The 16,454-nt window shown below is 41.6% G+C and overlaps 2 protein-coding genes across 3 annotated transcripts; one reads left to right on the top strand and one right to left on the bottom strand.

Annotated features, from left to right (window-relative positions):
- Positions 1–5: 5 nt before the first annotated feature.
- Positions 6–5,817, bottom strand: LOC117858195 (carboxyl-terminal-processing peptidase 1, chloroplastic). The gene is made up of 13 exons (XM_034741214.2): positions 5,419–5,817; positions 5,122–5,241; positions 4,520–4,657; positions 3,668–3,772; positions 3,401–3,569; positions 2,842–2,918; positions 2,449–2,493; positions 1,684–1,767; positions 1,239–1,277; positions 1,097–1,159; positions 859–988; positions 684–771; positions 6–367 (listed from the first exon to the last, which is right to left on the bottom strand). The coding sequence occupies exons 1-12, from the start codon at positions 5,764–5,766 to the stop codon at positions 716–718; spliced, it is 1,374 nt and encodes a 457-aa protein (XP_034597105.1). The 5' UTR covers positions 5,767–5,817; the 3' UTR covers positions 6–367; positions 684–715.
- Positions 5,818–8,465: 2,648 nt separating this feature from the next.
- LOC117857222 (uncharacterized) lies at positions 8,466–16,369 on the top strand. 2 transcript variants are annotated; one of them, XM_034739745.2, is made up of 10 exons: positions 8,466–8,873; positions 10,841–10,884; positions 11,259–11,373; positions 11,462–11,540; positions 11,783–12,426; positions 13,206–13,488; positions 13,563–13,833; positions 14,406–14,540; positions 15,140–15,622; positions 15,774–16,369. In XM_034739745.2, exons 1-10 carry the CDS (start codon positions 8,690–8,692, stop codon positions 16,053–16,055), a joined length of 2,520 nt encoding a protein of 839 aa, XP_034595636.1. In that variant the 5' UTR covers positions 8,466–8,689; the 3' UTR covers positions 16,056–16,369. The 2 variants fall into 2 exon arrangements, with proteins under 2 accessions (XP_034595636.1, XP_034595637.1); XM_034739746.2 differs by lacking the exon at positions 8,466–8,873 and having other exon boundaries at positions 10,835–10,928.
- The last annotated feature ends 85 nt before the right edge of the window (positions 16,370–16,454 follow it).

Raw genomic sequence — 16,454 nt, 5'->3', positions numbered from 1 at the left:
GTGTATAGAGTGTAAGTAGCTGTGCTTGGCACCTTTCGGTGCTTTGTATTTTCCCATCTGGAACTCCTTTATAATATAATTATACTATAATCAACAGCTCTCCTGCCCGGTTCGTTTCAAAAACAAAAATTGAGCATCTAGGTAACCGTTGAATACAGACCATTAGCTATTCACAGGTGTTGGTTTAACCGTGCTCAATTGAAGACAAAGCAGCCTTCAAATGGAAGGGCGTGCTCACTGCGCGGAGGCTTGTATTGATACTTGAATGTGCAGCTTACCATATCAGCGCGCCATGGAGAGAGTGTTGTTCAGTCAGGTGGAGCAGCATTTCTGTTCCATCACTCTACCGTATTGGGTCATCTGACACCTGCAAAAGTGAGGCATTCCAAAAAGGAAATTATTCGAAGAGAAATTATGACAGTAATGTGGATAATTAGGGCCATTCAAGCAACAGGCGTCCATAAGGAGACACCCTTGTGAGAGAAGCAAAGGCACAGTCAGAAACAAGTGCAAAACCATATATTGATGCCACCATTTCTGGGGGGCCTTGGTAGTGTGAGCAGTCGCTCCATGAACAACCACTGTGTAAATCTTTCCTTCTTCTTTTTCGAGAGTTTACTGTCTGAGCTTCTATGCACAACCCTAAGAACCAAGCATGCAACAGTAAAAAAAGGCTTTCTTACATTTTGAGAACCTTCAGAATAAAGTGCACCACTCAGCTTAATTCTTTAAGTCGACAACGTGAAAGGTAATCTCTGGCTTCATTGAAATCTGTCACAAAAAGAAAATAAGCCACCCGGAACTACATTGCATATACTTTAATTGTCACAAAAGAAATCGGGTGATTTCAAATACTACCAGGAAGACGATTGTAATCTGGTTCTATCCCATTTCCATTGATGTCCTTGTGGTCTGGTGTAACATACTTACCAACTGTGACGACAATACCAGAACCATCATGAAGTTCAAAAACAGATTGAATTAAGCCCTGAAAACACCCCAGACATTTAGTTGCCACACAAAAAAAGGGAATAACATAATCCTGTTGATCACAGAAAAAACACCATCATAGCATCCCCATTTGGGTGGTTCAAACCTTGCCAAAAGTCCTTTCGCCAACAAGAACAGCTTTGCAATTGTCATGGAGTGCTGAAGCAACCTAGAAAATTGTTGGTACCACGGTGAGCTTTGACTGTTCAACATTTCATTACTATCAGTGGGAGAAAATATGTACTTACTATTTCACTGGCACTTGCTGTCCTATTATTCACCAGTAACTGTCACAAAATGTAGGTAAATATATGAGAAATACAATCAGGAATCTAATGGTAACCTGATTATGTAGAAGATAATTAAAATATGGCATGGTTCAAAGAAATATTGAAATTGATGTATCTTTTTAACTAGAGGTTGCTAGCACAGATAATCTCAATAGTGTCATTTTTAAGACCAACCAATCAAAAAGTGTAAAATCAGAACAACCATGGTCCATGGACATGAATAAATGCTCTAAATAAAGTGTCCAAATTTCATCAGTGGACTTAATAATTTTAATGTGTAACTTCACACTTTTTCTGTTGAACAGTTTAACAGAACAGTGTAAGACTAGTTTTTGCTTTCTATTTCTTAGAACTATTGCTTCTTGAAGTCTGAAATAGTTGTATCACCATATCATAAACATACCATAAGGGGAGTAGCAATCATTGGTCCACTTTCAGCAACAATTGTGTTTTGGACTTGACGATCCCGGCCAGCAGTATAAATGACCTGAAAAACATAGGGACATGAATCCTGTGTTGCCTAAAAAATCAGTTCATAATATGGAGGACAAACTAGCAATGTTTTAAGAAATCAAATCCATGAAGCACAAAATTGTTAATATGCCTAGGAAAAATATTTGAATTTCAGAAAAGATTATATGGAAAACATATGACATCTATAGGTGCATATGCATGCCCTATACTTAGCAAACAAGGATATCAAATAAACAAAAAGTAAATAACAGTTCCAAGGTTGAGGGGCCCTCTCATATAGTCGACTATATTAGAGTAGCTGGGGTAGTGGCTCCATTTTGAGGTTTTGAACAAATTGTAACTTCAAACTCTGATCAAACTACAAAGTGTAGACATCAGAACAAGAAAAACAGTGATTTGTTGTTCCTAACTTCCAACCAAAATCAAAAGCATCTTTGCACTTTTATTGCACTTACAATTTGGGAGAAACTGACTAATTGTTCATGAAGCTAAGGTCTAACTGAGACAAATATTTGAAAGTTACTTTGGCGGGTTCTTTCTGTAGGCATAAGGGTGTAGTTTTCATGGAACAATCAGTAACGTCGCCATTTTTGGCTCAAATGTGAAAGAAAAGAAAAGGAAATGCACAAATTTTAACAATGGTTACAGAAAACCAAATGAAGTCCAATATTTGGTAGCAGTACCGCATCCGTACCGTGTCTCCTTTATTCAGAAAAAGCTTTGCAGTCTCTATTCCAGCCTTCAAAATGAAAATAAAAATAAAAGCTGTAAACATCATGCCATAAGCCCATAGCCATATCAAACAAATTAAGTCTTGCTAGTTTCTTTCATGATGCATATGCATAAAACTTCAAACTGCTTTGAGAAGCTTGTGATGCATGAACATATTGAGGGGACAAAAGCTTGATCAACCTAGGAGGAACTATGTGGCATTGTAAATAAGAAGAAATAGACACCCAAATTCAAGTCAAAGAGACTCAAACCTGGGTGGTGGAGATGTACACCCATACCTCCCACTAGGCTAAGTCTAGCAGGTCAAAAACAGGCATAGCATGATATATGCTTGGGATGAAAAGGGATGGCATACTTGAACTAGCCCACCAAGATTGTCCCTCAAATCCAGAACGAAATAGGAGGCACCTGAATTCTGGAGACGCTTTAGCGCTGCAAGAAAGAACATAAGTTAAATGGGCATAGCATGCTATATCCCAATGGTATCATAAAAAGGGATATCTACAACCAAAGATTACTAAAATTGCAATATAAAAACATGAACATCAAAGATGCATAACAATAAACGTAACATCCTTGATGCACATTCAGTTTGTAAAAGGGGAAGTGATGTTTGAAGTTTCTGGCCCTTTTTTTTTGAAGTTTTATGGATGCTCACAAAACTGAATCAGGATGAGATATATGTTTAGATATAAAGTATCAGTTTAGACAAGGTGTTCCCTTGGCTTTATCTTAGGAGAGGTGAGTACTGAACCCTTTAGGGAACTCACACGACCTGCGAGAACCTGGGTTCGAAGTTTAGACATAAGAATTAGACTATATAACAATCGGGCACAGATCAACTATAGAAACTATTACATCCAGAATATGCAAAAAAGTTGACAGATGACAAGGTTAACAAACCAGCAACACACCACTGACCAAATCTTTCTTGGCCACTGCATTGAACTCTTTAATGCGAATATATCCAACAGATGAATCATCATTTTCTCTTTTCTCCAAATGATAGAAAACTGGAGTTCGAGCAACCAGTTGTCTCTGCACCTTCATTGACTCAACAGGACCACAGTCACCATGCTTAACCTAGAGGTGGCGCAAGAAATTCTAAAATAGTAAGATAATTGGTACAAAGAGATCCAGACATAATCCAGATACAGATATTTATTTAGATTGGCCATTACCTTAATTGTAACAAACGTCTCCTTTGGACCTTGCAGCATGGATGAAGCATCAAATGCAGATTTACCCCTTACATCAATGCCATTCACTGATAAAAGCTCATCACCCTAATATTAGATAAATGAACTTAAACGAATTAGTTAACGTGTGCACCTTATCCAAACATAAGAGCTGTGTCATTATTTAACTGATACACGCACATACAGTCACAAAGATCGGAAAAGTAGACACATCCGAAGATTTGATACCCTACTACATTACGGGGCAGTCCAAACAAATAGACACAAATATAACAAACAAGAGTGCCCCATGTTAATAATATTATCAATAACAAACTACCAAAAGGTGTGTGCTTAAACTAAAGGTTGAGAACAATAGAGAATGAAACTGTCCCAAAGACTCTAAATTGCAACATTTGTAAGTTTTACAATGAAAAAAAAAACAGCATGAGCTGAAAATATTCAGTGTAGCTCATTCAACCCCTTATAACCTACTTCTATGTAGACAAGGTTCCTCCTTTCTAGCTTCATTACTAACCCTTTTTAATATATGTAGGGAGAGGAATGTGTCACCTTCTTTGATCAGTTGGGCATCTTAATTGGGAGGGTAGTGAAATGCTACTCGTATCCAATTATATTAATTTTTAAATGGAATATGCAATTTTATTGATTAGTATATTATGAAGTTTGAGCGGTCCACTAAGTCAACATATTACATCAAGGTTCATTAGCACAATTACAGAACAAACAAACTTTATTAGTTCTATATGGATAATGGTGAAAGCAATTTTCTCATCAGAAAAAGTACATAACAAACAAACTCAGGTTAAGAGGTTTTATACAAATACTTGATACCTGTCTAACACCAGCAGAGTAAGCAGGCCCATCTAATAGTAGCCCTAATACCATCAACTTGAAAGAGCCATTGTCATCAGGAATCTCCCTCAAGTTTAATCCAATCCCGGTCATGTCATATTTTGACATCTTTGAGAACTTCAGCAGATTGATTAAACATATGCAAAATAACATCAGAGCCGCAACTACAGTTAGAACATGTATTCATAACAAATATCCGAGATAAGTAGAACCAGTGAAACAAAAGGCATCAAGACTTAATTTTGTCATATATCCTCAGTGTAAAAGCAAATAAATAAGGAATATGACATAGCAAGATAGCTGCATTGTTGAAAGAGAGAGTAACAATACACCAGAGGGTTTAGTAACCATTTGCACACATATACTGCTATATATTACAATGCAACAGTTTTCCGAATCCAAAAAAAAATCTTAACGATTTATATGCTATACCAAATGGCCAATTTTCCTTTTCAAAAGATTATTTATGTTAGTTTTAGCATCTATAATTGGTCTTGAGAAAGAAGGAAATGGAATGAGCTCAGTACATTGAACAGGAAAAATGTCTCGAGCCTGGATAACCAGCAGCACGCCAAACTTACTTCTGAGGGAGATAGAAACCTTGTATAAGGATCACCAAGGCTCGCTAGCATTTTTTGAATGATATCATGGGCTCTAGCACGGGATTTGATTGTGCCTTGGAGAATATCCTGCTTCCTTTGCTGCAGTGGATCAAGATCAACTTATAAATCTAAGGGGAAGACAGTGTGCTAACTGTAACTGCTAATTAACAGGTAAAATGAGCATTCTGACTTCAATGTCCGTAGAGACGTGAAGCTACGCAGCAGAGCCACTTGATACACCACACTCGTGATCACATTGCCGCAAGACAAACTCACCATCCACATCTCCGGCGACCACGGGCGGCTTCCGGCGTCGGGGAGGAAGCTCTCGTTGACCACCTCCCACGCCTCCTCCACGAGCTGCTCGTTCGTCACCGCCTCGGCCCTCACCTCCTCCACCACCGCCGCGACCCCATCCCTGCACACCTCGGTGGGCTGCGCCGCCTCCACAACAGCGCCCACGGCGTTGCCGGTGAGGAGGGAGAGGGAGACGGCAGCCGCAGCCGCCGCCGCGCGGAGGGCGTCGGGGAACGGCAGCGCGCACGGCGGCTGCCTGGGCCTGCGGCCGGGGCCAGGGCTCGCTCGCGACTGCGGCGCCGGCGGCGCGCAGGAGAGTGGCCGCATGGCGGCGCGGCTCTGGAGCTGTAGGCGAGGGAGTAAAGCCTCCGGTTATTATTAGTGGTCGGGGTTTGGAGTGGATGATGGTCGGAGGGGTCGGGCTGGAGCCTGAGCGGTGAGCCGTGAGCGCCAGCCGGCCAGAGAATCCATGGCTGAGGTAGTGGAAGGGGAATTTTGGGTTTCTCTTTTGCCCTTTTTTTTTCCTTTTTCGCATGAATTATTTACGCTTTATTCTTCCCTTCCTACTTTTCAGTATGGCACGCGAAGCTGCCGACTCAACTTGTGTACCATCGAGTTTGTGTAACATCTACACAACCATGTCCATTATTTCGTTTTCTCTATTTCTTTGCCGCGGAATTATGGTAGACGAGAGGGACAGTTTCACACTTTTGAAACTATTTTTAATTTCACATGTATAATGATTTTTTACATGGATAAATAAATTATTATGGATGCTCGTTATATTCCCTCCATCCCAAGTTGTATGTCGTTTTGGATTTTGTACATACATTATGTTTGCTATGCACCTAGATATAGCAAACACAATGTATCTAGAAAATGCAAAATGATATATAATTTGAAACGTATGGAGTATAATTTATGACAATAATGAGTATTTTATTGCTACAAAATGTTCATAATACGTTTAGCCTATAAATTTTGTGTCTTTTTTTAAAAAAGAACTAAACATAAACTTATGACACACCATCAAAAATATTTTTAAAATTGTTGGATTGTATTTACATGGATTTATATTATAATCATTTTGTTTAATTACAACGCATTCAAGTTCACCATTAGTTCTGCTTTTTGCAAACAGTTTTTCACTATGTTGTTGAGAAGAGCAACTCAACCTTCTTCATATTCATATGACTCGCTTGTTTCTCTTCCTCTCGTGTGAACAAAAGTTTAAGATCTTTTAACTTAACATAGGGTTAGTAGTTAGCATCAACACACCCATTATAAAAATATTGGCATGTTCGAACCACACGACGCAAAACCTTACCACAAGAATGTCTAGCCAAACAATATGCCACCCTATTCTAATTTCCTTGAACAATGAACAATTTTAATCTTCCTATGCTGTTAAGAAAGCACCTCCACTTCTTTCTTCATTAGTAATGCCTGCCTTTCCCAAAATTTACTTCACAAGAAATCAACTCCTTTTGGAACTTACGTTTTGCGTTCTAGTTACTCACTCCATTTTATTTGCTGAAAAAGTAGTTTCAGGTTTTTTCTCAAAACAATTGAAAAGGGTCTTCCTGTCCATATGGCTATGAATTAGCATAATAATTAGCTTGCTAAGGTACTGGGCCATAGGATAGAACGAAAATACCTAGCTAATCATTAGAGTGGAAAGCGTTGAGATGATTTTAGGTTCTGGATTCGCCGAATTGCCTTGGTTGTTAGTATATAAGTATCACCATACGTAGCCTGACGATACTTCTACAAATGATGTCTAGTTAAAAATTGTACAATACTACTTTAGGTAAAAGTTCAACAACCAAGTTCATAAAAAGTAAAGGTGGCCGTTCCATGTTGGAAGAAATTTAATAAAGACAAACTTAAAATCAAGTCCTTGTCTCTTCACCGGGAAGATAGAAAAATTGACATGACGAGAGCATAAACACCCAAAACATAAGGGGGTGTTTAGCTCCCCTAAGTTAAATTTTAGCTCATGTCATATCGGATGTTTGACACTAATTAGGAGTATTAAATATAGTTTAATTGCAAAACTAATTGCACAACCCCTAGGCTAAATCACGAGACGAATCTATTAAGCCTAATTAGTTCATGATTTGACAATGTGGTGCTACAGTAACCATTCACTAATGATGGATTAATTAGGCTTAATAGATTCATCTCGCGATTTAGCCTAGGGGTTCTGCAATTAGTTTTGTAATTAACTGATATTTAGTCCTCTTAATTAACATCCGAACATTCAATGTCACAGGGTTAGGTATCAAATACCCCTTAAGCCGATGATCTCCCGGGTGCAAAAGAGGTCGAAAGAGAAAAAAAAGAAAGGACCGAGAGAATCTTTAACTAAATCCGGAAACACCAGGCGAAGTTGCCACTACGGGGGCGTGCAGATCTACACTCACTGCCCACCTAAAATCCTTTTCTGGTGAAAACCCCCGAAACCAAACGAAAAAGAAGCAAAGAATCCCACTGACTCCCCGCGTCACGCACTGGCACGCATACACGGATCCGAAAGGCCCAACCCATCTCGTACGCCATCCATCCCTTCCTCTGACGAGGTGTCCCCATCGCGTCAACCCCGCTCGAGGATAACCCATTTGCCACGCCGGTCAGACGAATGAATGACACGTGGGGCCATGGAATAATTGCCCCCACATGCTAGCCTCGGGGCGGAACTTTCCCGTCCCTGTTTGCGAGGGTTCACCCCCCCGGGCAGGGAATCCCGTGCATGTTACAGCTACGTGACGCCAACTTACCCACCGAAGCAGCGGTGACCACGTGTGGGTCCGAGGAATGTGGGCCCACTGAGTCAGGGTGACGCGTCGATGCGTGACCCCAGCGGATCAACGCCGCCGCGACAAGTGTACCCGGAGCGGATAGAGAGGAGGGGGAGGGAGGTTAAGCGCGGACAAAAAATGGAAATTATTTTTTAATCCATTTCTCCCCGGCCGCGGCCCCGTCGTGGTATATAAAGGTAGGCGAGGGCGAGGCAGGGAGGGTTTTGGAATTTGGCCGCCGTTTGCGTTTGCGTGGGTGGGGAAGAAGAGCAGGCGCAGAAGCGGACGCGGAAGCAGCCCAAGGCCCGAGCCGAAGCGGGGAGGCGACGCCGCCGCGCTACCACTCGCCCCGCCCGGGCCAGCGATTCGCCGCCTCGCGGGAGCCAGTTTTGGCGGCGGCGGCGGAGGCGGGCGGGAGTTCCCGGCGAGGGGTTCCGCTTCCGGCGAGGATGAGCGGCGGCGGCGGAGGGGGAGGGGGAGCGAGGGGGGTGGCGGGGCCCGTGCCGGCGTCCGCGAGGAAGCTGGTGCAGGGGCTAAAGGAGATCGTGAACCGCCCCGACGCGGAGATCTACGCGGCGCTGCGGGAGTGCGGCATGGACCCCGACGAGGCGGTCAGCCGCCTCCTGACCCAAGGTCCCATCTCTCACCGCTCCCTTTTTCCTCGCTGTTTCGTGTGGCTTTGTTCAGCCTGTACTGCTTTACTGGAGAGGGTGGGTGTCTGTGCTTCCGTGATTGGATTGGATAACTGTCAACTGAGCGCTTGGGGTGTTGGGGGGGGGGGGGGGTACTCCCGCGCGTTGTTGGGTTATGGCTTGAATCGTGTTTTTTTTTTGTCCCGCTTTGGTGATTTGCGGTGATTTATTACTGCTCTGTTGGAGTTCGGGGTTGAATGTGCTGCAGGCTAGTGGCAGCCTGGCAGGACGTGCTAGAGTTTAAGTTTGGCTTTGGATTGGTTTTGCGGGGATTTGTAATCTGCTTAGTTTTTTTTTCTAATTCTGGCCTTTGGTTTGGGAGCTTCTGGATTTGCTTGCTGCGTGAAAATTTGGTGCCATTCAAAGTGCTTATTTCGTGATTTATCAGTTCCAACCTGTGGCTCGCGAGAACTGTTTTGGAAAATGGGATTTGTTCCTTTACCCTGCTGCGATAGCGTTAAACTCCTGGGTTTGTAAGGAGGAGCACATGGTGTTTCTATGCACGAACTGGAACGAAGCGAAACAGTTTCTCCCTGTCATTGCCCTGTTCCCCATTTAGTTTCACCTAGGTGCAGTAAGTATGGATCTGTCAGATGTTTGCCTAAGGAAAATGAATATGTTTCTCTCTCTCTCTCTCTCTCTGTGTGTGTGTGTGTGTGTGTGTGTGTGTGTGTGTGTGTGTGTGTGTGTGTGTGTGTTTTAGCGCTACAAAATGGATTAGATTGACAGAAGAACGATGAACATCTGAACCGTTAGGGGATGCAAACAGAAAAGCTCAATTGATAAGAAGGCAATAAAGGCACAGCCATCCACTGAACGCAGTGGAGGATGCAAGACCTCTTTTGTTCAGGTCTTAAAGTTCTATTGGAACTAGATTTAGGTCATTAACAATCTAAAGCTTTGTTGGGTTACGACTTAGGGTAGGATAAAATTAGGATGACAAAAATCAGTTTTCTCGAAACTTAGATTATGAAAGATAAAGGTGATTTTAATCTTGCCTCTTTGATTTTTGAACTGTAAGGTCTGATTTCTTTCATCCCAAGAAGAATTTGGATGAGCTGGTGCAGAGTAGACTGTAGACTCTCTTTGCTTTTGATTGAGGATTATTGTGAGTATCCACTGTTTAGCCTTGTCCTTCAACATGCCATAAGTATGATATCAGATATCTCTTTGCCTTTATACATGAGTGTAAGTGTGTTACCTTGTCCGGCAGAACCCTAATTATGAATACTATGTAAGTGCCTAGGTTGCTTCAGAGGTTTGGTCTTTTGTCATTGTGTTTGGTACTAAAAGGCCAAAGCAAAGATTATGGTTTGGGATTCATGTCACATTCTTTTTGAGGCTGATGAAACTATGATCCGTATTAACATATGTTGCCACTTTTGTTGTCAGATCCAACTCAATTTTATAATTTCTCAAGCTTATGAGAATGAATGAAAATATTGAGTGGAAGCTGGAACATTATCTTAATGAATGTTTGAGTAACTATTTGAACCTTTGTATGTTGCTCCACGTCTTACTTTTGGCTGGTGCACGCATTAATTTCATGCAACTAAGGTCTTGTTTATCTATTGAATAAGGTATATCTCTTGCCATTTTTATTTGCAAAAGATTAGTAGCTATCATCATTTCTTAAACACTGATTCCTCTGATCCTGATCGATCTCAACTTTATGCTGTAAGTTGGAAAATGGATTCAAGAACCTCATCTAAACAGATATTGGAATGCTGGCATTGTAGATATTGTTCTGCTGTTCAATGTAATTGACATCAGTTTTGTATTTCTAGGGCAAATATACATCAGTTGTGCGAACAACAAGCAACACTTTGTTAAATTGTTTTGCTGTCATTTCATATTTCCAGCTGTCCTCTTGTATATGGTTCTCACATATTGCCGATCTTTCTTCAGATACTTTTCAAGAGGTAAAGAGCAAGCGTGATAAGAAAAAGGAGGTCAGTTGAGTATGAGCTTTATTTCTACGTGCCTAACGTTCTTGGTAATTTGAGCTTACTACCTGATAGCCAACTTTAATTTCATGCTACTTGAGAACTTGTTCCTTTTTTTTCTTTTCTTCTAAAAAATCAATAGGGTTGTCTTTAACTGTACTTGTAAACTCTTGTAGATAATCTTCTCTTGCACATATTGTTCTGTTTCATTGGATATATAGAATAAAAATACTAGTTCCATATATCAGATCTTTAGTTTCTTGGCTCATGATTGATCTTTTTGTGTTAAAAGCTTACATATGCAAACTCACTCTCTTGATATCTTTATTGCCTCTGCTTTAGTCTTGATACCTTACTAAGCATTTATTGAATTGACATAGGTTAAAGAAACGCCAGAACCAAGATCTCGAGGAGCAAGTAACAGTCGAGCCACTAGAGGTGGTGCAGACCGTGCTGGACGAAGCAGTTTGGTTCAGTCTGGATCCAGTGGCACTGGTATATCTGTTTTTTCCTCAAATTATGTATTCATGAGCTTTTACATTTGGTCACTCAGTTTCTTGTTTTTCATTTTCAACCCAACCAGATTATATGGCTTCAAGATCATCGATATTGGGACCTGCCGTGCCAGCATCCAATTCCACTCAGAAGCAAACAGTTCCAAGGTAACAAATACTCCCTATGTTTCAATTTGTAGGTAGTTTTGGCTTTTCTAGATACATAGTATTCGATATGTATCTAGACATGATCTATATCTAGGTGCATAGCAAAAACTATGTATCTAGAAAAGCCAAAACGACCTACAATTTGGGACGGAGGGAGTATTCAAGAACTGGAGGTTTCAGCTAGATCTGGTTGTTTTGTCTGTATTGCAGATTGCTAATCTGTTTGCTTTTCTTTGTTGCAGTTTGCCTGCAAACAAAGATGTGGTTCCTAATGGATCAGTTGGAGCACAACAATCGTCATCTGGATTTCAGCATGCTTGGTGTGGGGTGCCAGGTCACATGTCAATGGCTGATATTGTGAAAATGGGAAGACCTCAAGTAAAGTCTTCTGGCAAGCCTATGGCTACAACAGACATATCATATGCTGGTCAAACCCCATCTTTGTCTAGCTCTGTAAACCAGAACTCAAAACATTCTGCAAGCACAGCCCTAGCAACAGCGTTTGACCAGGGATTTCCTGCTCTCCCAGACCCTATTCCTCAGAATGTGAATTCTAGTCATGCTTCTGCTGAAAACAACCAAATGCATGAAAATGATTGGTTTCCACAGGATGAGCCGCCATTGGGAACTCAATCAAAAGGCATTGAGACATCTGGTGATACGTCACTATCTGTTACACCATTTGACTCATCGGTGTTGGTTGCTGATGCTGCTTACTCGCAAGAAAGTTCTCACACAGAAGAGAACAGCTCAACTATAGTTAAATCAGCAATATCTTCAGAGAGGCACTTGGAAATCCTTGAGGAGAACAATCAATTCAACGATGGACTATTGCAGAACTCAAGTACATACCAGGCTCAAGTGCATTCCTATGTTGATAACGAAGGTTTGTATCTGCCAAATCTGCCAACATACGTCTCATTCCCGAAATGGAATTCAGGAGCTCGTTATTTCTATCTGCCCTAGCGCCAAGCACATTCATACTAACATAATCTATAAGAAAGATCAATGAGTACCATTTAGTGTTTCCACAAGGCCATCATTAAGTGTTCAAAGGATTTTCCTTTGCACAAGAAACCCCAATTGACACATCGCTTAATTTTGCATTTTTTGCCTTTGCCCCTTCCTAGTGCCCCGTAGTGCGAGTGTATGCTAGCAATGGGAACACATCATTGAAGACTCGATCTAAACTTTGAGCACATCTACAATGTCAGACGTAATGAACACATTGTTATTTATTTAGAAGCACCATACCTTCTCGTGACTAAATAGATGGTAAGTGTGCCATTTCAAGAACTGCATAAATATGGTTTGAACTTGTGATACTCTGCCAGATCTTTGCCAGTAAATGTTTATGTTTATGTGGTGCCAACTCTCAACCAGCATGAGCTAATGATGCTTGCTCATGGAGGCGATGGCTTACGTTTGAACGGTTATGTGTAATTGTTGTTTTGTTGGCAGACAGTTTTGTGTAGATGGCACACATGAGCTACTGATTGAACAAAGTGAGATACATGGACGTGGCATGCTTGCTTTGGCGGCTCCTTGTCATCATGGCCACAGCGACACTATTTTTTTTAATAAATTATGCATGTAATTATAGAGAACTAGAAATGACCTCTGACTATGCTTCTTTTCTTGCTTCCTTTTTTCTTTTTCCTGCAGTTGAGGTTTCCAATCTTGATGCGGAATCAGCTGCAGCAAACTTTCAGCATCTAAGCCTACAGGATGAAGACTTAGCTGCAACTAAATCTACTGAAGATAATCCTGCGGTCATACTCCCTGATCATCTACAAGCTGCAAATGCGGACTGTGCTCACTTGAGCTTTGGTAGTTTTGAATCTGGTGCCTTCTCTGGCTTGCTTTCATCAAAGAACCCTAAAAGCAGTTTGGAGGAGGAAGTGCCTATTCCAGATGAATCCCCATCAGTTAATCAAATAGATGTCAGGTGAAAATTTTCTCCTAAAATTTTCCAATTCATCACATGAGATGTCCCTCTTCTGATGAGGTTGTTGTTTACAGGAATCAAGATTACTATGACAACGGTGCTCTAAATCCTCCAGCAAATGAGGATGTTGAGACTAGAATTGGTACTAATGTGGGAACTATTGATGGACCTTCAGTTTCAGAGCCTGATGTACTGAGGCAAGGTGCCTTAGATGTCCCTGGTCTTCAATATAACCTGCCATCAGTCTCAAGTCATGCATATTCGAACACAACGCAACCAAGTACAATGGATGACACACAAGGAAACACCCAAGCACAACCTCTTTCCCATTTTTCAAGCTTACTGGTACATCTATCTTTCTCTACACTGACTGTTCTAATTCTGAAATAGAAGAGCTAGAAACTTTTCACATCAGCACTTGTCTAGGCTCAACTTGCATGGCAGTTAGGCATAAAACTACTTGGCTAAGAACATCTAATGCAGTCAGGAATGGAGCTATTTGGCCTGTATGAGATACACTGCATTGGCAGTTCTGAATTCTGTGTAGTCTTAATATATTGAAGGATGCAGCTAGTTTGGTTTCAAATTTTAACGCATTAAATAATATTAATATGGCAAAATGTGTGCCTGCCCTCTCAAAGTTATATGGTTGGAGGATGTTTATGTTTATTCTCCATTGGGCGTTGTTTTGTCAAAATTGATTTACGTTTTGCCTCTTCAGCACTTAAATGTCCAAACATGTAATATGAATGCTACAACTTTAACGTTGAATTAAAACTCTATCAGATTTCTTACAATGATGGTTGTAATGTGATGCCATTTATTATTTTATTATCTTTCTTGTTGGCCAATTTCATGCTGTTATCTTTTCCCCTTTTTGTAATTCTTATTTTTGTTCTTCTGATGTCTTTTTGCAGCAACCCAATAACTTGTTGGGGTCAAATCTGCCTCTTCGGGATTTCGACTTTTCACAGTTGCTTCAAACACAGTCAACTACAAAATATAACCCACCTGTTGCACCTAGTAATTTGCCAGGAATCTCCATGCAAGAGGTAATTTAAATTTTTTACATATTTCTGTATTTGTTATCCATTTTCTTGTAAGTAAATATAACATATGGTGCGGGCTTTTGACATTTCTGTAATTTTTTATGCCACATCTCTGATTGATAAGAAGCAGTTAAAATCTGAACTCGTTAAAAAGATCTGCTGTGAGTTTGTGACCCCTCTTTAACATGGAGTATCAATTCAGGTTCTGACAACTTTGATTACTTTACCTAGTCAGTCTATTGTGTTACCTGTTCATATTTGCAGAGATAAATCAGATGACAAAAAAAAGTAAATTGGCATTGCAAGTTTGTAGTGTGGTATAGAATGAATCATGCTTATGTAGAGTATCAGTTTGTAGTTGCAAGTTTGTAGTGTGGTATAGAATGAATCATGCTTATGTAGAGTATCAGTTTGTATTTTTGAGATTCCTTATGAGCTAGTCTCATTTTTGTCACTGTATAGCAATGTGGTTGAGATGGCTTGATGGGCTGATCTCATTTTTATCATGGTATGGTAATGTGGTATTGACATTGATGTGCTGCTGCCATTTCAATATTTTTCTATCTTATTTCTGCTTTTCACTTTTCTTGAACTGTCGTCAGACTATGAAACAAGGAGGCTTTCCCAACACTCAGTCTACGCAACATGTTCCCAGTACGAGCATCCCGTCAGGGCTTCCTCTCCCGCAACAACTGCCCGTACATCCGTACTCTCAGCCGACTCTACCCCTTGGGCCTTTTGCCAGTCTGGTTGGCTATCCATATATGCCTCAGAACTATTTCCTACCATCAGCAGCCTTCCAGCAAGCGTACTCCAGTAATGGACCTTTCCATCAGTCTGCTGCTCCTGCTGTGCCTGGAGCTGGAATGAAGTATTCGATGCCACAATACAAGAGCAGCACTCCTGCTTCGAGCCTACCACAGCCATCATCACTCTCCGGTTATGGAGGGTTCGGAAATGCAAATAATATTCCTGGAAATTTCAGCCTAAATCAGGGTGCCCCCTCTGCGCCCACAACTTTAGGGTTTGATGAAGCTTTGGGCACACAATTCAAAGATCCCAATCATTATGCGGCTCTACAGCAGGTAATGGAAATACTGCATGCTATTGATCCTCTGGTGTCCTTGGCTGGATGTGTAGCCTTGTTTGATTGCATGAACTTCTCACACTTCACACTCCTGCATCAGTTTCGATTTGGAGGTTCCTTTCATTCTGAATTGTGCATTTTCATTTCAGAGCGACAACTCGGCAATGTGGCTTCATGGAGCTGCTGGTTCAAGAGCAGCGGTTCCACCTGGCAACTTCTATGGTTTCCAGGGACAGAGTCAGCAGGGTGGCTTCCGCCAGGCACAAGTACAACAGCCCTCTCAATATGGTGGTCTCGGGTACCCAAGCTTCTACCAGTCGCAGGCCGGTCTGCCACAGGAGCACCCCCAGAACCCCACCGAGGGAAGCCTGAACAATCCCCAGGCGGCACCATCCCAACCATCGCACCAGCTCTGGCAGCACAGCTACTAAACACCTGTGCTATCGTGGGAGAAGCCTCTCTACACTGCCAGGTTACCTGCAAGCCTTGGCATGCCGCGCCGTGAAGCGAGCAGACTAGCTGAGCTGCCGTCTTGAGCGCTGCTGAGCAGAGGATGATCCATCCAACAGCGTCGAAGTGTGTTTTTTCTTTTCCTTTTTGCCAGTTGCGTGTCTCCGGGACTAATTTCAGCTGTCGTGGTTTTTACTTGATAGTGATGTTGCAGAGGTGCTATCTTGTAACGGTAAAGTCCTAACTCATCTAACAGATCTGCTTCTCATACCTTGTAATGTGCCTTTTTTTTGTCCCCTGGTGTCCCCTTACCTGCAGCTAATCTTGAACTACATGCGTTCTCATCAAGCTGCAGTCAAGATAAGAGTGTTTGGTTGCGC

This window comes from Setaria viridis, chromosome 5 (assembly GCF_005286985.2).
Source record: "Setaria viridis chromosome 5, Setaria_viridis_v4.0, whole genome shotgun sequence".
NCBI lineage: Eukaryota > Viridiplantae > Streptophyta > Magnoliopsida > Poales > Poaceae > Setaria > Setaria viridis.
The sequence above is the reverse complement of the archived record's forward strand: the minus strand, read 5'-3'. Positions and strand labels throughout refer to the sequence as shown.